This window comes from Oncorhynchus keta, unplaced genomic scaffold, assembly GCF_023373465.1.
Source record: "Oncorhynchus keta strain PuntledgeMale-10-30-2019 unplaced genomic scaffold, Oket_V2 Un_contig_17939_pilon_pilon, whole genome shotgun sequence".
NCBI lineage: Eukaryota > Metazoa > Chordata > Actinopteri > Salmoniformes > Salmonidae > Oncorhynchus > Oncorhynchus keta.
Genome location: NW_026280659.1, coordinates 125,101 through 147,317, shown reverse-complemented (window position 1 = coordinate 147,317; position 22,217 = coordinate 125,101). Strand labels below are relative to the sequence as shown.

Below are 22,217 nucleotides of genomic sequence, written 5' to 3'. Positions count from 1 at the left end.
TGAAGTTATCTTGGGAGATAATACGGTCGGCATTTGATTGTGAGGAATTCTAAGTCAGGGGAACAAAAGGACTTGAGTTCTTGTATGTTGATACAATTACACCATGAGTCGTTAATCATGAAACATACACCCCCGCCCTTCTTCTTACCGGAGAGATGTTGATTCCTGTCGGCGCGATGCACTGAAAATACCGTTTGCTGTACGGACAGCTAGCCATGTTTTCTTGAAACAGAGTATGTTACAATCCCGGATATATCTTTTGAAAAGCAGCTCTTGCCCTGATCTCGTCTTCTTCGTTAACTAGGGACTGGACATTAGCGAGTAATGTACTCGGAAGCGTTGGGTGGTGTGTGTGCATCCGAAGCCTCACTAGAAGACCGCTCCGACACCCACTCCTCCGACGGCGTTGCTTTGGGTCGGCCTCTGGAATCAGTTCAAATGCCCTGGGAGGTGCAGACAAAGGATCTGCTTTGGGAAAGTCGTATTCCTGGTCGTATTCCTGGTCGTATTCCTGGTTGTGCTGTTAAGTTGACGTCTCTCTGATATCCAATAGTTCTTCCCAGTTCTGTGTAATAACACTTAAGGTTTCCTGGGCTAACAATGTAAGAAATAATACATAAAAAAAAATACTGCACAGTTTCCTAGGGACTAAAAGCGAAGCTGCCATCTCTATCGGCGCCATCTTGCTGAGGTAAACAACAAGGTAACACACACACCACCACCACACAACACACTGCTACTGCTCTCCGTCAGCAGGTAAACAAGGTAGCTAATACACACACACACACACACACCTGTCCTGAAACAGGTGAGTTTAACCATGTATAAACAGACTATACACTCGCTAGTGTGTAGTCTGAAAGTAGGAATCTGTCCAATCTGTCTTCCTGCCAGGAGACCCAGAGCCGTGGTGTGGGTGTGGAGAACATGTCTGATGAGGCGTCTAGTGAGGAGGATCCTGAAGCGTCCTACACCGCCATCCGTAGGGGCGTAGAGCGCGTCAGCAGCGACTGCACGCTGCGCAACAGGAAACCACATCACTACAAGAAACACTACACCATCAACACTGAGGTGGGTGACCTCCACACTACCCAGGTTGGTCACACTCACACAGAGACATGCACAGCGACACACACATACATACAGTACATACATACACTTACATACAGTACATACTGTACATCATACACACACACACTTACATACAGTACATACATATACACACACATACACACACACACCTACATACAGAACATACTGTACATTATACACACACACACACTTACATACAGTACATACTGTACATTACACACACACACACACACACACACACACACACACACACACACACACACACACACACACACACACACACACACACACACACACACACACACACACACACACACACACACACACACACACACACACACACACACACACACACACACACACACACACACACTTACATACTGTACATCATACACACACACACACTTACTTACATACATACATACATACATACATACATACATACATACATACATACATACATACATACATACATACATACATACATACATACAGTGGGGCAAAAAAGTATTTAGTCAGCCACCAATTGTGCAAGTTCTCCCACTTAAAAAGATGAGAGAGGCCTGTAATTTTCATCATAGGTACACTTCAACTATGAAAGACAAAATGAGGGAAAAATCCACAAAATCACATTGCAGGATTTTTAATGAATTTATTTGCAAATTATGGTGGAAAATAAGTATTTGGTCACCTACAAACAAGCAAGATTTCTGGCTCTCAAAGACCTGTAACTTCTTCTTTAAGAGGCTCCTCTGTCCTACACTCGTTGCCTGTATTAATGGCACCTGTTTGAACTTGTTATCAGTATAAAATACACCTGTCCACAACCTCAAACAGTCACACTCCAAACTCCACTGAATCTGCAATAGGTAAGCAGCTTGGTTTGAAGAAATCAACTGTGGGAGCAATTATTAGGAAATGGAAGACATACAAGACCACTGATAATCTCCCTCGATCTGGGGCTCCACGCAAGATCTCACCCCGTGGGGTCAAAATGATCACAAGAACGGTGAGCAAAAATCTCAGAACCACACGGGGGGACCTAGTGAATGACCTGCAGAGAGCTGAGACCAAAGTAACAAAGCATACCATCAGTAACACACTACACCGCCAGGGACTCAAATCCTGCAGTGCCAGACGTTTCCCCCTGCTTAAGCCAGTACATGTCCAGGCCCGTCTGAAGTTTGCCAGAGAGCATTTGGATGATCCAGAAGAAGATTGGGAGAATGTCAGATGAAACCAAAATATAACTTTTTGGTAAAAACTTGTCGTGTTTGGAGTACAAAGAATGCTGAGTTGCATCCAAAGAACACCATACCTACTGTGAAGCATGGGGGTGGAAACATCATGCTTTGGGGCTGTTTTTCTGCAAAGGGAACAGGATGACTGATCCGTGTAAAGGAAAGAATGAATGGGGCCATGTATCGTGAGATTTTGAGTGAAAACCTCCTTCCATCAGCAAGGGCATTAAAGATGAAACGTGGCTGACAATGATCCCAAACACACCGCCCGGGCAACGAAGGAGTGGCTTCGTAAGAAGCATTTCAAGGTCCTGGAGTGGCCTAGCCAGTCTCCAGATCTCAACCCCATAGAAAATCTTTGGAGGGAGTTGAAAGTCCGTGTTGCCCAGCAACAGCCCCAAAACATCACTGCTCTAGAGGAGATCTGCATGGAGGAATGGGCCAAAATACCAGCAACAGTGTGTGAAAGACTTACAGAAAACATTTGACCTCTGTCATTGCCAACAAAGGGTATATAACAAAGTATTGAGAAACTTTTGTTATTGACCAAATACTTATTTTCCACCATAATTTGCAAATAAATTCATTAAAAATCCTACAATGTGATTTTCTGGATTTTTTTTTCTCATTTTGTCTATCATAGTTGAAACTATGTCTGTCATAGTTGAAAATTACAGGCCTCTCTCATCTTTTTAAGTGGGAGAACTTGCACAATTGGTGGCTGACTAAATACTTTTTTGCCCCACTGTACATACATACACTTACCTACAGTTGAAGTTGGAAGTTTACATACACTTGGTTGGAGTCATTAAAACTCATTTTTAAACCAATCCACAAATTTCTTGTTAACAAACTATAGTTTTGGCAAGTCGGTTAGAACATCTACTTTGTGCATGACACAAGTAACTATTCCAACTATTGTTTACAGACAGATTATTTCACTTATAATTCACTGTATCACAATTCCAGTGAGTCAGAAGTTTACATTCACTAAGTTGACTGTGCCTTTAAAAAGATTGGAAAATTCCAGAAAATGATGTCATGGCATTAGAAGCTTTTGATAGGCTAATTGACATAATTTGAGTCAATTGGAGGTGTACCTGTGGATGTATTTCAAGGCCTACCTTCAAACTCAGTGCCTCTTTGCTTGACATCATGGGAAAATCAAAATAAATCAGCCAAGACCTCAGATAAAACATTGTAGACCTCCACAAGTCTGGTTCATCCTTGGGAGCAATTTCCAAACACCTGAAGGTACCATGTTCATCTGTACAAAAAATAGTACACAAGTATAAATACCATGGGACCACGCAGCCATCATACCGCTCAGGAAGGAGATAAACAGGTAGACAGGCCCATTTTGTCTCCTAGAGATGAACGTACTTTGGTGCGAAAAGTGCAAATCAATCCCAGAACAACAGCAAAGGTCCTTGTGAAGATGCTGGAGGAAACGGGTACAAAAGTATATATATCCACATTAAAACAAGTCCTATATCGACATAACCTGAAAGGCCGCTCAGCAAGGAAGAAGCCACTGCTCCAAAACCGCCATAAAAAAGCCAGACTACGGTTTGCAACTGCACATGGGGACAAAGATCGTACTTTTTGAGAAAAACGTGTTCGAGCAAGGAGGCCTACAAACCTGACTCAGTTACTCCAGCTCTGTCAGGAGGAATGGGCCAAAATTCACCCAACTTATTGTGGGAAGCTTGTGGAAGTTAAACAATTTAAAGGCAATGCTACCAAATACTATGTAAACTTCTGACCCACTGGGAATGTGAAATAAAAGCTTAAATAAATAATTCTCTCTACTGATATTCTGACATTTCACATTCTCAAAATAAAGTGGTGATCCTAACTGACCTAAGACAGGGAATTTTTACTAAGATTAAATGTCAGGAATTGTGAATAACTGAGTTTAAATGTATTTGGCTAAGGTGTATGTAAACTTCCGACTTCAACTGTTCAACACACACATACACACACACACACACACACACACACATACAGTTCATAGACACGCTCTCAACGTGTGGGTACACTTAGCTACATCAAACACACACACTCATCACCCCCCCCCTCTCTAGGAGACTCCTAAGTCCGGTACCAGCTGTAGTTCTCGGTGCTCCAGCCTGCGGACCCAGGACTCAGAGAGCACCAGACACGAGTCAGAGACAGAGGACCTGCTGTGGGAGGACTTCCTGCACTGTGCTGAGTGTCGCTCCTCGTGCACCAGCGAGACAGAGGGAGAGGGAGCTGCAGTCTGCTCTTCTACCAAGAAGGAGTACAGAGATGACCCCTTTCACCAGGTGGGTTAGAGGTCAAAGGTTAGGAGTTAGGGTTAGACGTGTGATGTTAGGGTTTGACAGAGGGAGAGGGAGCTGCAGTCTGCCCTGCTACCAAGGAGAACAGAGATGACCCTTTCACCCTGTTTATCAGGGGTTAGAGATCAAAGGTTAGAGAAGGAGGGGGTAAGTGTGGGACTGAGCTTGCAATAAAATGGTTGCAACATTAATGAAGAGGTTTTGTTGGTAGCGTGAATGTTCCTATTTATCTGTTTTTGTTGTCACTGTGTGTTCTGACGTAACCGTGGTAACCGTGGTCATATTGACCTTGTCGATGAGGATGATCAGCCTCAAACCCTCAGCGTGTAACGGTAGTTATTGTGTTGATCTAGTTGTGTCCTCTACAGGGTCATACGTGGCTACACAGCACCAACCCAGGTCTGGAGCGGGTCAGTGCCATCGTCTGGGAGGGGAACGACTGTAAGAAGGCTGACATGTCTGTCCTGGAGATCAGCGGTATGATCATGAACAGGGTGAGTAACAGCCAGGGCCGTGTTACTGTTGTCAGGGATGACATCTGGTGTGGACTGTAACACTTTACAATGGAAGACCGGGAACACACCTCCATCAGCCACCTGGGGGAATTTTCTCAACTACAATGTTAATGAATGCAGATTGGACTCCATGATATTGGAAGGCACTTATATATGTATATATTATATATACCACGTTTCTCTCAGATCACTTTACATTCTCTATAACTTAGACCAATGACATGAAAGATATAGGTAACGGCTGCCTCTCTCCTGTCTCTTTATCTCTTTCCCTCCCTCTCTCTCCATCTCTCCTCGCCTCTTCCTTTATCTCTTTCCCTCCATCTCTCCTCACCTCTCCCTTTATCTCTTTCCCTCCCTCTCTCCTCACCTCTCCCTTTATCTCTTTCCCTCCCTCTCTCTCTCCATCTCTCCTCACCTCTCCCTTTATCTCTTTCCCTCCATCTCTCCTCGCCTCTCCCTTTCTCTTTCCCTCCCTCTCTCTCTCATCTCTCCTCGCCTCTTCCTTTATCTCTTTCCCTCCATCTCTCCTCACCTCTCCCTTTCTCTTTCCCTCCCTCTCTCTCCATCTCTCCTCGCCTCTTCCTTTATCTCTTTCCCTCCATCTCTCCTCACCTCTCCCTTTATCTCTTTCCCTCACCCTCTCTCCATCTCTCCTCACCTCTCCCTTTATCTCTTTCCCTCACTCTCTCTCCATCTCTCCTCACCTCTCCCTTTATCTCTTTCCCTCCCTCTCTCTCTATCTCTCCTCACCTCTCCCTTTATCTCTTTCCCTCCCTCTCTCGATCTCTCCTCACCTCTCCCTTTATCTCTTTCCCTCCCTCTCTCTATCCATCTCTCCTTGCCTCTCCCTTTATCTCTCCATCTCCCCTCTCCCTCCATCCATCTCTCCCTCCTCTCTTTATCTCTTCTTCTCTCCATCGCTCCCTCCATCCATCTCTCCTGTCTCTCCACTCCCTCCCTCCATCTCTCCCTCCCTCCAGGTCAACCTGTACACCCCAGGTATTGGCTACCAGGTCTTTGGTAACCTGGTGTCAGTGACTCTGGGCCTGACGCCCTTCGCCTACAGGCTGTCTCAGTACAAGGACCTGGAACAGCTGACACAGCTCTCAGCCAATGAGCTCATCTCTGTGGCGTTCGGCTCCTCCTCCGACGTCATGGTGATCACCATGGTAACGCTCAGCTTCATGGTGCGCGTCTGTCTCATCTGGCTCTTCTTCTTCCTGCTCAGCGTGGCCGAGAGGACATACAAACAGGTGTGTGTGTGTTTTCCAGGTTCTGTCATCTTAATTACAGATCAATATTGACCATTGATTGTTACATGAACACATTCTGAAGACGTTTTATTTCTAAAGGTCTTATCACTTACACATATAGTGTGTGTGTGTGTGTGTGTGTGTGTGTGTGTGTGTGTGTGTGTGTGGCTGCTGTTCGTGACAGAGGCTGCTATTCTCAAGGTGTGTTCTATGCCAAGCTGTTTGGTCACCTGACGAACCTCGGCACGAGATGTGTTGTTCCATCATGCCTACCTGAAGTCGGAGGTGCCTCACTTCCGTCTGAAGAAAGTCCAGAACATTAAGATGTGGCTCTCTCTGCGCTCATATCTCAAGGTGTGTTCTATGTTCTCCAACTGGTTGTTGTTCCATCATGCCTACCTGAACCTCCCCTCTGTGTCTATGAGATGTGTTGTTCCATCATGCCTACCTGAACCTCCCCTCTGTGTCTGAGGAGATGTGTTGTTCCATCATGCCTACCTGAACCTCCCCTCTGTGTCTATGAGATGTGTTGTTCCATCATGCCTACCTGAACCTCCCCTCTGTGTCTATGAGATGTGTTGTTCCATCATGCCTACCTGAACCTCCCCTCTGTGTCTATGAGATGTGTTGTTCCATCATGCCTACCTGAACCTCCCCTCTGTGTCTATGAGATGTGTTGTTCCATCATGCCTACCTGAACCTCCCCTCTGTGTCTGAGGAGATGTGTTGTTCCATCATGCCTACCTGTGTGTCTCTATCATGCCTACCTGAACCTGTGTCTATGAGGAGATGTGTTGTTCATGAACCTCCCCTCTGTGTCTATGAGATGTGTTGTTCCATCATGCCTACCTGAACCTCCCCTCTGTGTCTATGAGATGTGTTGTTCCATCATGCCTACCTGAACCTCCCCTCTGTGTCTATGAGATGTGTTGTTCCATCATGCCTACCTGAACCTCCCCTCTGTGTCTATGAGATGTGTTGTTCCATCATGCCTACCTGAACCTCCCCTCTGTGTCTATGAGGAGATGTTGTTCCATCATGCCTACCTGAACCTCCCCTCTGTGTCTATGAGATGTGTTGTTCCATCATGCCTACCTGAACCTCCCCTCTGTGTCTGAGGAGATGTGTTGTGTGCGGTAGACGTGGGTGGTAGACGTGGGTGATAGACGTGGGTGGATAAGTGTGTTTGTCCAACTAAAGTATTTAAAATGTGTGTTACAGAGAAGGGGTCCTCAGCGGTCGGTGGATGTGATCGTGTCCTCTGCCTTCCTCCTCACCCTCTCCGTAGTCTTCATCTGCTGTGCTCAGGTCAGCGTGAGTCACCATTCTCAGCCTGCTACAGTCCTTGTCTGTTATGCTCTAATACAGTTGGCAACGGTGTGAATGCTGTTCCACCTGTCTGTTTGAGTGGGACGAGCGTTTAAACAAGCTCTTCTCTCCTCCCTGTAGTTGCTCCATATCCACCACACCTTCCTGGAGTGTCACTATAACTGGGAGCTGGTGATCTGGTGTTCCTCCCTGTCTCTCTTCCTGCTCCGCTTTGTTACCCTGGGCTCAGAGACCAGCAAGAAGTACAGCAACACCTCCATCTTACTGACAGAACAGGTAGACAGGCTCAGAGACCAGCACCTCCATCTTACTGACAGAACAGGTAGACAGGCTCAGAGACCAGCACCTCCATCTTACTGACAGAACAGGTAGACAGGCTCAGAGACCAGCACCTCCATCTTACTGACAGAACAGGTAGACAGGCTCAGAGACCAGCACCTCCACCTTACTGACAGAACAGGTAGACAGGCTCAGAGACCAGCACCTCCATCTTACTGACAGAACAGGTAGACAGGCTCAGAGACCAGCACCTCCATCTTACTGACAGAACAGGTAGACAGGCTCAGAGACCAGCACCTCCATCTTACTGACAGAACAGGTAGACAGGCTCAGAGACCAGCACCTCCATCTTACTGACAGAACAGGTAGACAGGCTCAGAGACCAGCACCTCCATCTTACTGACAGAACAGGTAGACAGGCTCAGAGACCAGCACCTCCATCTTACTGACAGAACAGGTAGACAGGCTCAGAGACCAGCAACACCTCCATCTTACTGACAGAACAGGTAGACAGGCTCAGAGACCAGCACCTCCATCTTACTGACAGAACAGGTAGACAGGCTCAGAGACCAGCAACACCTCCATCTTACTGACAGAACAGGTAGACAGGCTCAGAGACCAGCACCTCCATCTTACTGACAGAACAGGTAGACAGGCTCAGAGACCAGCACCTCCATCTTACTGACAGAACAGGTAGACAGGCTCAGAGACCAGCACACTCCATCTTACTGACAGAACAGGTAGACAGGCTCAGAGACCAGCACCTCCATCTTACTGACAGAACAGGTAGACAGGCTCAGAGACCAGCACCTCCATCTTACTGACAGAACAGGTAGACAGGCTCAGAGACCAGCAACACCTCCATCTTACTGACAGAACAGGTAGAGGCTAGACAGGCTTACTGAGAACCAGGCACCACCTCCATCTTACTGACAGAACAGGTAGACAGGCTCAGAGACCAGCACCTCCATCTTACTGACAGAACAGGTAGACAGGCTCAGAGACCAGCAAACACCTCCATCTTACTGACAGAACAGGTAGACAGGCTCAGAGACCAGCAACACCAGAACAGGTCCATCTTACTGACAGAACAGGTAGACAGGCTCAGAGACCAGCACCTCCATCTTACTGACAGAACAGGTAGACAGGCTCAGAGACCAGCACCTCCATCTTACTGACAGAACAGGTAGACAGGCTCAGAGACCAGCAACACCTCCATCTTACTGACAGAACAGGTAGACAGGCTCAGAGACCAACACCTCCATCTTACTGACAGAACAGGTAGACAGGCTCAGAGACCAGCAACACCTCCATCTTACTGACAGAACAGGTAGACAGGCTGAGACCAGCAACACCTCCATCTTACTGACAGAACAGGTAGACAGGCTGAGACCAGCAACACCTCCATCTTACTGACAGAACAGGTAGACAGGCTCAGAGACCAGCAACACCTCCATCTTACTGACAGAACAGGTAGACAGGCTCAGAGACCAACACCTCCATCTTACTGACAGAACAGGTAGACAGGCTCAGAGACCAGCACCTCCATCTTACTGACAGAACAGGTAGACAGGCTCAGAGACCAGCAACACCTCCATCTTGCAAGTGACAAAAGGTTAATCTATTTTGAATGTTATATTGTTTTTGTGCACCTCTGAGTGATGTTCAATCGTCTCCCAGGGTCATTTCATGTTTTCATGTGTATCTGAGTTATTGGCGTTCAAAGAAGGCCGGTAAAAGTATCACCGTGATAAAGTCGCTCTCACTACACTGGAAGTTAATAGGAATATGACTTTTCGATCGCGAAAACATCTATCATACATGTCAGATTTCAATAACTGGCCTATGTTTTAACTTGGGAGGATGTCTTCTCTCGAATGAGCCATTGATCATATTTTTGCTATATTTCTACCTTGAGAAATGTGTAATTTAATGTAGAGTCTAGCATATTTGTCTGCCTATTTAGTCCATGGTGCATTGCATGGCAGAGATGGAAGATATTATAACGCCCCACCCAGTAGACCGTCGACCAATCGCGTTCACGTTGTCATGCAGCGTAACGCGGTTGCTAAGCTAATCACGCAATCCCTTCTCAAAGTCCATGTAATGGTCGAGAAACGTACCTATTCATCACGATTCCAAATGGCAAGTTAATTATCTCACATATTGGAAAATATTTGTAATGTTGTACTTATTGTTGACGAAATTCGTGCTGATTTCGTGGTTTTGAGATAGAGCCCAGTAGACTCATTCACTCCTTGAAGGAGAGCGCTCCTTGTCCCAGAATCACCCAGAATGCATCGCATTGACATTGCACAGGCAACGTTTCCCATCTCCTCAAAAGTATATCTGCCGTTGCGAATGTTAGACTCCATCTGCAGATTAAACATGGTGAGATTGTAGGCGAGTTTAAAGCTAACGGACTACTTTACATGCTAATATTGTATTTGGTATTAGTGGGTGTTTGCTTGCTATATAGCCAGCCAGCCCATAGAGAGAGCATTGCATTGTGGATCTTGTAGTCAACTTGAGCTGCAACAGATTTCCACAACTATTTTCCATGTTTATTTATTTCACCTTTATTTAACCAGGTAGGCTAGTTGAGAACACCTTTATTTAACCAGGTAGGCAAGTTGAGAACACCTTTATTTAACCAGGTAGGCTAGTTGAGAACACCTTTATTTAACCAGGTAGGCTGGTTGAGAACACCTTTATTTAACCAGGTAGGCTGGTTGAGAACACCTTTATTTAACCAGGTAGGCTAGTTGAGAACACCTTTATTTAACCAGGTAGGCTAGTTGAGAACACCTTTATTTAACCAGGTAGGCTGGTTGAGAACAAGTTTCATTTAACCAGGTAGGCTGGTTGAGAACACCTTTATTTAACCAGGTAGGCTAGTTGAGAACACCTTTATTTAACCAGGTAGGCTAGTTGAGAACACCTTTATTTAACCAGGTAGGCTAGTTGAAACAAACTCATTTACAGTCAACCTGGCCAAGATAAAGAAACAGTTCTATATACAACGTGAGTTACAAATGAGTAAAACAAACATACAGTCAATATACGATGTGAGCAAATGAGGTGAGATACGGGAGGTAAAGGCAAAAAAAGGCCATGGTGGCAAAGTAAATACAATATAGCAAGTAAAACACTGGAATGGTAGATTTGCAATGGAAGAATGTGCAAAGTAGAAATATTATAACGCCAAAATGAAACATTGATTCACAAAAATAGTCTCACATAGTAGTGTTATTTAACACTGTAAATGAAAGGAATGAGTGGTTTGGGGAGGATATGTCCTTTAAGGCTCAACTTCTATTGACTAACTGTTTTCACCAGATTAATCTGTACCTGAAGATGGAGAAGAAACCAAACAAGAAGGAGGATTTGACATTAGTCAACAACGTACTGAAGTTGGCCACCAAGCTATTGAAGGTACGGCAAGCTGCATCTCTATTGGTTCTCTCTCTTTTCTCATCTTATCTCCATTATTAATCTCTCCCCCTCCCTCCATCTCCCCCTCCCCCCCTCCATTTCTCCATCTCCCCCCTCCATTTCTCCCCCTCCCTCCAACTCCCCCCTCCCTCCCCCCTCCCTCCATCTCCACCCTCCCACCCTCCATTTCTCCCCCCCTCCCTCCCTCCCCCCCTCCATTTCTCCCCCTCCCTCCATCTCCACCCTCCCACCCTCCATTTCTCCCCCACCCTCCATCTCCACCCTCCCACCTCCCTCCCCCACCTCCATCTCCACCCTCCCACCCTCCATTTCTCCCCCACCCTCCATCTCCACCCCCCACCCTCCATTTCTCCCCCTCCTACCTCCTCTCACTCCCCAGGAGTTGGATGCTCCGTTCAGGCTGTATGGTCTGACGATGAACCCTCTGCTCTACAACATCACCCAGGTGGTCATCCTGTCTGCTGTGTCCGGGGTCATCAGTGACCTACTGGGCTTCAACCTGAAGGTAACACGTGTGTGTGTGTGTGGTACTAGTACTTATACACCAGTTTATTTGAAATGAAATGGAGTTGATTTGTTGAGTGTGTAGATATCAGTATGAAGGAAGAACTTACCACACCTTTCTGTCCTCAGCTCTGGAAGATCAAATCATGACAGTAAGCTGATCAGGTCACAGCTGGCTCTGGAAGATGTGATACATTCTCTCACCACACAGGGGCGCTGTTGTCCTTTCGCTCACGGACTGACTGGGCTTCCCTGTATCTATGGTCTAACGGACAAACAGCCCCATTCTCAGAGTTCATAACGGAGTGCTTACATTTCACTTGTGCAATTCAAGATATATTTATTTTACCCTTTCAGTATTTTTTTATTTTTGTTGTTGTTGAAAAAGTTACAAAATGTTATTTTAAGCTATACAGGTTTTGTGTTCTCAGAGGGACGGGATCAAAACACAGCAAGATGACAATTCAGTTAAAAAGGTAAAAGAGTTCCATCCCTTCAGACTAGTAAGGACAATGTGCATTATAATGCAGCTGTTTAGTTTGTTGACTGACACACAAACGCAGTCATTTCACTGTGAGAACTGCAACGAGTAGTAGTTTCTGATCATAGACGGACTGTAATAATAATAATACTGTGTTTTAAAGCCGACATACACACACACAGGTTGTACTTTATGGTCAATTCAATGTAGGCTTTTTGTTGTTGCTTTTGACGACAACAACCGTACACCAAAGTTCAGAATAGATGAACAATGTTTCTGTGTGTTTGGCATTTCTAATGATAAGCTAAGTGACGGCTGTAGTGGAGAGAGAGAGGCAGGATAAAACACAACACATCACTCAAATGATTGGTGAGAAAATAGGTGAGGTACTGTACTGTACTGGCTAGATGGGAGGTACTGTACTGTACTGGCTAGATGGGAGGTACTGTACTGTACTGGCTAGATGGGAGGTACTGTACTGTACTGGCTAGATGGGAGGTACTGTACTGGCTAGATGGGAGGTACTGTACTGGCTAGATGGTAGGTACTGTACTGTACTGGCTAGATGGGAGGTACTGTACTGTACTGGCTAGATGGGAGGTACTGTACTGGCTAGATGGGAGGTACTGTACTGGCTAGATGGGAGGTACTGTACTGTACTGGCTAGATGGGAGGTACTGTACTGTACTGGCTAGATGGGAGGTACTGTACTGTACTGGCTAGATGGGAGGTACTGTACTGTACTGGCTAGATGGGAGGTACTGTACTGTACTGGCTAGATGGGAGGTACTGTACTGTACTGGCTAGATGGGAGGTACTGTACTGGCTAGATGGGAGGTACTGTACTGGCTAGATGGGAGGTACTGTACTGTACTGGCTAGATGGGAGGTACTGTACTGTACTGGCTAGATGGGAGGTACTGTACTGGCTAGATGGGAGGTACTGTACTGGCTAGATGGGTAGGTACTGTACTGGCTAGATGGGAGGTACTGTACTGGCTAGATGGGAGGTACTGTACTGGCTAGATGGGAGGTACTGTACTGGCTAGATGGGAGGTACTACTGTACTGGCTAGATGGGAGGTACTGTACTGTACTGGCTAGATGGGAGGTACTGTACTGTACTGGCTAGATGGGAGGTACTGTACTGTACTGGCTAGATGGGAGGTACTGTACTGGCTAGATGGGAGGTACTGTACTGTACTGGCTAGATGGGAGGTACTGTACTGGCTAGATGGTAGGTACTGTACTGGCTAGATGGTAGGTACTGTACTGGCTGGATGGGAGGTACTGTACTGGCTAGATGGGAGGTACTGTACTGTACTGGCTAGATGGTAGGTACTGTACTGGCTAGATTGGTAGGTACTGTACTGGCTAGATGGGAGGTACTGTACTGTACTGGCTAGATGGGAGGTACTGTACTGTACTGGCTAGATGGGAGGTACTGTACTGTACTGGCTAGATGGGAGGTACTGTACTGTACTGGCTAGATGGGAGGTACTGTACTGGCTAGATGGGAGGTACTGTACTGTACTGGCTAGATGGTAGGTACTGTACTGTACTGGCTAGATGGTAGGTACTGTACTGGCTAGATGGTAGGTACTGTACTGTACTGGCTAGATGGTAGGTACTGTACTGGCTGGATGGGAGGTACTGTACTGGCTAGATGGGAGGTACTGTACTGGCTAGATGGGAGGTACTGTACTGGCTAGATGGGAGGTACTGTATTGTATTGGTTAGAAGGGATGTACTGTACTGGCTGGATGGGAGGTACTGTACTGGCTGGATGGGAGGTACTGTATTGTATTGGTTAGAAGGGATGTACTGTACTGGGTGGAAGGGAATATATATATATATATTCTGTATGTGAAATTGAGACCTCCAGGCCCACTAGCTAAACGGTGTGTGACTGAACATGGATAACTATGTTACTCGTATAATGATCATTTGGGGGGAGGTGTTTATGTTTGTCCTGGTACACACTTATACAAGTCTGTAATGGAAATGTGTTTCTTACATAATGAGACCCTGAGGGAGTGGGGTCGTGACCTTTTATGGTGATACCTTTCAGTATTGGCTTCTGTACTCCCAACCCTATTCTGTAAACCAGACACAGTGAGGTGTGCAGTCTGGTTGAAATACTGCTATTCAGGCCTGTGAGCCGGAATCATCACAACCTCTGTCACCATGTTGCTTTCTCTCAGCCCCCTCCCCGGTGTTTACTGTTTTACGTTAATGGTTTTCTCACAGAGCATTTGAGTTATTTCAACGGTTAGACTGTATTTCCAGTCTGTAATGGAGCAATAACCCTGAGCTCAACACACAATGTGATTTGTATTATAGTTAGAACAAAAGAGGTCCCAGGTCTTAGTGAGGTGTGCAGTCTGGTTGAAATACCGTTTGGAATGCCTGAAAATGTGCACTTTAAAGTAGTGTATAGAAACAATGTTACATGTTTCAATGTCACACAAACCATTGTAGTTGTTATTGCTTGGTACTTTTAGAACAAAAGAGGTCCCAGGTCTTAGAAGATGACCAAAGTGCTTTTTATTGGAATGCCTAAAATGTGCACTTTAAACAATAAAACAATGTTACATGTTTCAATGTCACACAAACCATTGTAGTTGTTATTGCTTGGTACTTTTCCGTTGTCTGTGTGAAGATGACCAAATGTTTTGTGGCTGAGATAAAACCGTATTAACACAAAATAACTGTTTGGGTTTCAAAAATTATTTAGGAAATGCTTTCAGAAATGCCATCCTGATCCCTTTGTTGTTGTGAAGAGCCTCATGTTTTGTGGTTGAGAAAAAGTACCATTTGCTGTCACTTGAGTCTGAAAAATGTATTTAGGTGACTCAACCTGTCTGAAATGCCATCCTGATCCCTAGTGCACCAGAGCCCTGGTCAAAAGTAGTGCACTACGTAGGGAATAGGGTGACATTTCTGACGAACCTGTCTGAAATGCCATCCTGATCCCTAGTGCACCAGAGCCCTGGTCAAAAGTAGTGCACTACGTAGGGAATAGGGTGACATTTCTGACGAACCTGTCTGAAATGCCATCCTGATCCCGAGTGCACCAGAGCCCTGGTCAAAAGTAGTGCACTACGTAGGGAATAGGGTGACATTTCCGACACACACTTGTTTTTGCGTTGTGATTCCGTTTTCAAAGGAAATCTGCATATTTATGTTGAAGAGAAGAAAAACAACGTTTAGTGAGCTGGTCTGTTTCCTCAGTTTTAGGTGTTTGTAAGGAAAATAAAAAATGGACATTGTTGTGTCACTCAACTTCTAGTTTCTTCCTTCATCATATGAGCAAAACAACAGTTTAGATTCCTACATTTCATCATGGCTGTGTACCAATACCTAATTCCCTATATAGTGCACTACTTTTGACCAGAGCCCCATGGGTCCTGTTCAAAAGAAGTGCACTACGTAGGGAATATGGTGTCATTTAGGATGCAAACATTATTCATTCCTTGCTAATCACTTTCTTCACTTAAAACGTATTTCATATACGTTACATTTCTACATACATACCACCCCTTGTAGAGACACTCGATCAAAACAAGAGATCGTATCTCTTGATGGGAATCATCATTGAAATAAACTGACATGTAAATAATGTCTGTCTGGCAATCAGCCTGAACAGAACCAATGTCCATCTGGATACAATCAGCAATCAGCCTGAACAGAACCAATGTCCATCTGGACACACATCAACCTGACAGAACCAATCATCTGGATACCTCAGAACAGAACAGAACAATGTCTATCTGGACACATCAACCTGAACAGAACCAATGTCTATCTGGACACATCAGCAATCAGCCTGAACAGAACCAATGTCCATCTGGATACACATCAGCAATCAGCCTGAACAGAACCAATGTCTCTGGATCTGGAACAATGTCATCTGGATCAGCCTGAACAGAACCAATGTCTATCTGGATACACATCAGCCTGAACAGAACCAATGTCTATCTGGATACACATCAGCCTGAACAGAACAGAACCAATGTCTATCTGGATACACATCAGCCTGAACAGAACCAATGTCCATCTGGGCACACATCAGCAATCAGCCTGAACAGAACCAACGCCTATCTGGACACACATCAACCTGAACAGAACCAATCTATCTGGATACACATCAGCAATCAGCCTGAACAGAACCAATGTTCATCTGGATACACATCAGCCTGAACAGAACCAATGTCTATCTGGATATCAGCAATCAGCCTGAACAGAACCAATGTCTATCTGGGCACTCATCAGCAATCAGCCTGAACAGAACCAATGTCTATCTGGACACACAGCAATCAGCCTGAACAGAACCAATGTCCATCTGGACATCTGGAACCAATGTCCATCTGGACATCAGCCTGAACAGAACCAATGTCCATCTGGATACACATCAGCCTGAACAGAACCAATGTCCATCTGGATACACATCAGCCTGAACAGAACCAATGTCTATCTGGATACACATCAGCCTGAACAGAACCAATCTGTCACATCAGCCTGAACAGAACCAATGTCTACACACATCAGCCTGAACAGAACCAATGTCTATCTGGATACACATCAGCCTGAACAGAACCAATGTCTATCTGGATACACATCAGCCTGAACAGAACCAATGTCCATCTGGATACACATCAGCCTGAACAGAACCACTGGGAACAAAAAACAAAAAGAAAAGAGCTGTAGGAAGTTACTCATCTTAATAAAAATCTGTATAGAAATTTTACCTTTAGAAAAATCAAGTGTGATACTTGCTATTTAGGCAATGTGACAGTGCCTTCGGAAAGTATTCAGTCCCCTTGACTCTTTCCACATTTTGTCACATTACAGCCTTATTCTAAAAATATATATTTTTAAACAATTCCTCAGCAATCTACACACAATACCCCATAATGACAAAGCAAAACGTTTTTGTTATTTTTGCTAATTTATAAAAGTAAAAAACAAATTTATTTACATAAGTATTCAGACCCTTTGCTATGAGACTTGAAATTGAGCTCAGGTGCATCCTGTTTCCACGGATCATCCTTGAGATGTTTCTACAACTTGATTGGAGTCCACCTGTGGTAAATTCAACTGATTGGACATGATTTGGAAAGGCACACAGCTGTCTATATAAGGTCCCACAGTTGACAGTGCATGTCAGAGCAAGAAACCAAGCTATGAGATCGAAGGAATTGTCCGTAGAGCTCAGAGACAGGATTGTGTCGAGATCTGGGGAGGGGTACCAAAAAATGTATGCAGCATTGAAGGTCCCCAAGAGCACAGTGGCCTCCATCATTCTTAACCTGTTAGTCCTATAGGGGCAGTATTTCATTTTTGGATAAAAAGACGTGCCCGTTTTAAGCGCAATATTTTGTCACGAAAAGATGCTCGACTATGCTTGGAATTGATAGTTTTGGAAAGAAGACACTGATTCACGTGACCAGAACTGCAAAGATTTTCACTGTGAGTGCCCTAGAACTTTCAGGCAAAACCAGAAGGACAACCATCTCTGCAGCACTCCACCAATCAGACCTTTTATGGTAGAGTTTCAGATGGAAGCCACTAACTACTTATAAAGACACATGACAGCCCGGCTTGGAGTTTGCCATATCAGCCATGTGAATGTTAGTCAAAGAATGAACGGACACTTTATCTGGTTTCCCAAGGTGTCTGCAGATTGTGACGTATTTGTGAGGCATATCATTGGAAGATTGACCATTAGAGACTACAATTGGTGGTGTCCTTCACGGTGTCTGGGGAAATGTTTTTCAAAGTCAGCTACCAGTATTTTTCCATCAGGATCAGAAAAGAATGCAAAGTACAGAGACTTTGATATAAATCTGCTCCATGAAGAGATATATGACAAAACACCTTCCAGGATTGATTCAAACAACCCCATGTTTCAGTCAATATAGTGGCTTTGGGAAAAGTTTGACTGAGGTGACTGAATTTTCGGTTAGTTTCGGCCAAATGCATAGTAACAAACGGAACGTTGTGTCCTACACAAGAATCTTTCAGGAAAAACTGGACATCTGCTATGTAACTGAGGCTCCTCATTGAAGAACTTCTTATTTTCAAAGGTAACCTTGATCCCTTTGACAACCCCGATCTGAGTTGGAGAGTCCTCATTGAAGAACAGATGTTTCAAAGGTAAATTATTTTACCTTGAAATATGTTGCGTGCTAAATGCTAACGCTAAATGCTAAGCTAGCTATCACCACTGTGCTTCATCAAATTATTGATTTTCTGGTTCTAAATGCATATTTTGAAAATCTGGGACGACAGGATTGTTAAGAAAAGGAAATGCTTTTTATTAGGCTATTTCATTTATTTGTGTTTTTTCTGAAATGTAACGTTGCTGACTTCTGGTAATGAGCTTTTCCTGGCTGTCAGATAAACCATCTCTGGAGAGGGCTGAAAATGAGGTTAAATGGAAGAATGTTTGGAACCACCAAGACTTCTGGCTTGGGTCCTCTCAAACTGAGCAAGAATGGGACAAAGGCCTTGGTCAGGAGGTGTCCAAGAACCTGATGGTCACTGACAGAGCCCAGAGTTCCTCTGTAGAGATGGGAGAACTTCCAAAGGACAAAAATCTCTGAATACTTATCAAATTTCATTTTTTTATTTGTCATAAATTAGCAAAACTTTTTTTTAAAGGTTTTGCTTTGTCCCAATGGGGGTATTGTGGTAGTTTGATGAGGGAAAAAACACTAAATACATTTTAGAATAAAGTTGTAACATAAGAACATTTGAAAAAAAGTCAGGGTCTGAAAGACCAGGAGAAACAAGATTATCTGGTCTGATGAAACCAAGATCTGAACTCTTTGGCCTGAATGCCAGCAGTGTCACGTTTGGGGGAAACCTGGCACCACCCCACAGTGAAACATGGTGGTGGCAGCTTCATGCTGTGGGGATGTTTTTCAGCTGCAGGGCCTGTGAGACTAGTCAGGATCGAGGGAAAGATGAACGGAGCAAAGTACAGAGAGATCTTTGATATAAATCTGCTCCATAGTGCTCAGGACCTCAGACTGGGGCGAAGGTTGACCTTCCAACAGGACAACAACCCTAAGCACACAGCCAAGTCAACGCAGTAGTGGCTTCAGGACAAGTCTCTGAATGTCGTTGTGTGGCCCAGCCAGAGACCGGACTTGAACCCGATTGAACATCATGGAATAATCTACAGTCCGTGCTTCATCTAGATCTTGCAGCACTGCGGATTGAGTTCTAGATATGGCCAGATGCTTCAACATATTGGGAGACTGTTACAGAGGAGTGTAAATGCTTTTTTTTTTAGGCTGGATCATGTTGTTGTGTGTTTTAATTCTGTAATGCATTGATTGTTGCTGACTTCTGGTCAGCTCTTCCACTGAAAAAGAGACTCTGGGCTTTTCCTGGTTAAATCAAATAAACCATCTCTGGAGAGACATGAAAATAGTTTTTGCAGCAATGTGCTCCCCACCTGGCATTGCAGGTCCTCTCAAGCAGAGAAGAATGGGAGAAAGTCCCCAAATACAGGTTGTACCAAGCTTGTACAGCATACCCAAGAAGACTCGATGCTGTAATCGCTGCCAAAGGTGCTTCAACAAAGTACTGAGTAAAAGGTCTGAATACTTATTTTTTTATTTGTCATAAATTAGCAAAACTTTTTTTTTTACCGGTTTTTGCTTTGTCCCAATGGGGGTATTGTGTCAATTGATGAGGGAAAAAACACTATTTAATACATTTTAGAATAAAGTTGTAACTTAAGAACATTTGGAAAAAGTCAAGGGGTCTGAATACTTTCCGAAGGGTCAGGTGATAATTTCAATCACGCTGTACAGCAGATCTTCAGCACTACGGATTGAGTCACGCTGTACAGCAGATCTTCAGCACTGCAGATTGAGTCACGCTGTACAGCAGATCTTCAACACTGCAGATTGAGTCACACTGTACAGCAGATCTTCAGCACTACGGATTGAGTCACGCTGTACAGCAGATCTTCAGCACTGCAGATTGAGTCACGCTGTACAGCAGATCTTCAGCACTGCGGATTGAGTCACGCTGTACAGCAGATCTTCAGCACTGCGGATTGAGTCACGCTGTACAGCAGATCTTCAGCACTGCAGATTGAGTCACGCTGTACAGCAGATCTTCAGCACTGCGGATTGAGTCACGCTGTACAGCAGATCTTCAGCACTGCGGATTGAATCACGCTGTACAGCAGATCTTCAGCACTGCGGATTGAATCATGCTGTACAGCAGATCTTCAGCACTGCGGATTGAATCAAGCCCAGAATCTTGAACAGACCAACAAAAATTATGCATTAAATGTCAAGTTTGATTTGAGGTTCCGTTTGACATAATCATGAGATCAAATCAGAATGACTTGTCCATCAAATGCTACAATAATTAATGACTTGTCCATCAAATGCTACAATAATTAATGACTTGTCCATCAAATGCTACAATAATTAATGACTTGTCCATCAAATGCTACAATAATTAATGACTTGTCCATCAAATGCTACAATAATTAATGGCAATACATTTCACCGTGTCATTGTGGTTAGAAAATCATAAAACCAACTCCATAAATTGTACATGGCTGTGTCATACAAGGTCATTTACAATACAAACGATCTTACTAAATCATTAGTTGAGAGAAGGCAGGTGTTTAACTATTTAGATCGGCGTAAGAAGAGCTAGACGTGTGAGAGTCTGTGGCTTTGAGGTTCATTTCCTACCTTCAACCATAGAGGTTATGGGTTCAAATCTTAGGTTTGAGTTATTGGTAATTTCAGCAATTCTCAATGTGAAAATGACAAATAAAACAGTTAGAGGTGTGAAGGAGTCTGGGGCTCTGGTGTAAAGATCTCACCCCATATGTTCAGGGTTGTAGGTTCAAGCCACAGCTCTGGATCAGGATGTTTTGTGGTCATAAACCTCTGAGAAAGTACACCCTTAATTTTCAAATGGATCTTTTTAAAAACCTACAGGTGTACTTTTCCCAGAGGTTTTCCCCCATAACTGCTGCTGTTCACAGGAGGGGAAACCCCCAGTAGTTGTCACAGTCCTCCAGGCTTTGTAAGGAAACATATCCTACGACCCCATGCTTATGGGGTGAGATCCTTACCACTGAGCCACCAGATCCCTTCACGTTCCAAAACACATCTCTTTGTGTATTTGACATTAAAGATTTGACTCTGGCGCAGCAGGCACTTGCACATCCCGTCCACATGGGGGCGATGTTGAAGCAGAAACAAAGGCCCAGCCACAGATCACTGTGGCAGAAATATCACCCAGGCCGACACGATACCTACTGCTTAAAATGAAGCCATGTGAACACTATCTTATCTCCTCTCCCCAGCACTGCCTCTTGAACAAGAGACATGTTGCGAAAGCAATGAACTCATGACCTCTGGTGAACCAGGTGTGGGTCATCCCAGAGAGCTCAGCTTGGTCTGATTGATCTCTCCTCCTTTCCACTGGGCCTTTCACAAGACTTGAAGAGACACCTCAGACTGTTTCCTTTCCACTGGAGCACCTCAGACTGTTTCCTTTCCACAAGACTTGAAGAGACACCTCAGACTGTTTCCTTTCCACTGGGCCTTTCACAAGACTTGAAGAGACACCTCAGACTGTTTCCTTTCCACAAGACTTGAAGAGACACCTCAGACTGTTTCCTTTCCACAAGACCTGAAGAGACACCTCAGACTGTTTCCTTTCCACTGGGCCTTTCACAAGACTTGAAGAG

General features: G+C 44.6%; 1 protein-coding gene and 3 long non-coding RNA genes across 20 annotated transcripts in view; 2 read left to right on the top strand and 2 right to left on the bottom strand.

The window, feature by feature from the left end:
* LOC118382474 (protein PHTF2-like) overlaps positions 1-14,505 on the top strand; it is a 32,646-nt gene extending 18,141 nt beyond the window's left edge. Inside the window, 13 exon segments of the mRNA XM_052503782.1 lie at positions 895-1,095; positions 4,421-4,642; positions 5,026-5,151; positions 6,156-6,432; positions 6,630-6,664; positions 6,666-6,782; positions 7,650-7,736; positions 7,878-8,033; positions 11,376-11,471; positions 11,872-11,997; positions 12,126-13,393; positions 13,559-13,767; positions 13,814-14,505. Of these exon segments, the coding sequence (XP_052359742.1) occupies positions 895-1,095; positions 4,421-4,642; positions 5,026-5,151; positions 6,156-6,432; positions 6,630-6,664; positions 6,666-6,782; positions 7,650-7,736; positions 7,878-8,033; positions 11,376-11,471; positions 11,872-11,997; positions 12,126-12,146 (1,464 nt within the window). The 3' untranslated portion in view covers positions 12,147-13,393; positions 13,559-13,767; positions 13,814-14,505.
* Positions 5,163-6,065, bottom strand: LOC127919953 (uncharacterized). Of its 2 annotated transcripts, none has more exons than XR_008104612.1 (3): positions 5,926-6,065; positions 5,834-5,879; positions 5,163-5,787 (listed from the first exon to the last, which is right to left on the bottom strand). It is a non-coding gene; the product is annotated as an uncharacterized LOC127919953 (long non-coding RNA). The 2 variants fall into 2 exon arrangements; XR_008104613.1 differs by having other exon boundaries at positions 5,163-5,590.
* On the bottom strand, positions 6,789-7,614 carry LOC127919951 (uncharacterized). Of its 3 annotated transcripts, none has more exons than XR_008104595.1 (3): positions 7,481-7,595; positions 7,235-7,430; positions 6,789-7,128 (listed from the first exon to the last, which is right to left on the bottom strand). It is a non-coding gene; the product is annotated as an uncharacterized LOC127919951 (long non-coding RNA). The 3 variants fall into 3 exon arrangements; XR_008104596.1 differs by having other exon boundaries at positions 7,235-7,480; positions 7,530-7,556; XR_008104597.1 differs by having other exon boundaries at positions 6,799-6,882; positions 6,933-7,128; positions 7,235-7,614.
* Positions 8,214-9,531, top strand: LOC127919952 (uncharacterized). Of its 14 annotated transcripts, XR_008104598.1 has the most exons (6): positions 8,214-8,447; positions 8,589-8,683; positions 8,869-8,917; positions 9,177-9,222; positions 9,272-9,366; positions 9,510-9,531. It is a non-coding gene; the product is annotated as an uncharacterized LOC127919952 (long non-coding RNA). The 14 variants fall into 14 exon arrangements; XR_008104603.1 differs by lacking the exons at positions 8,589-8,683; positions 8,869-8,917; positions 9,177-9,222; positions 9,510-9,531 and adding exons at positions 8,543-8,588; positions 9,131-9,176; positions 9,414-9,434 and having other exon boundaries at positions 8,214-8,493; positions 9,272-9,317; XR_008104602.1 differs by lacking the exons at positions 8,589-8,683; positions 8,869-8,917; positions 9,177-9,222; positions 9,510-9,531 and adding exons at positions 8,543-8,588; positions 8,978-9,023; positions 9,414-9,434 and having other exon boundaries at positions 8,214-8,493; positions 9,272-9,317.
* Positions 14,506-22,217: the final 7,712 nt, after the last annotated feature.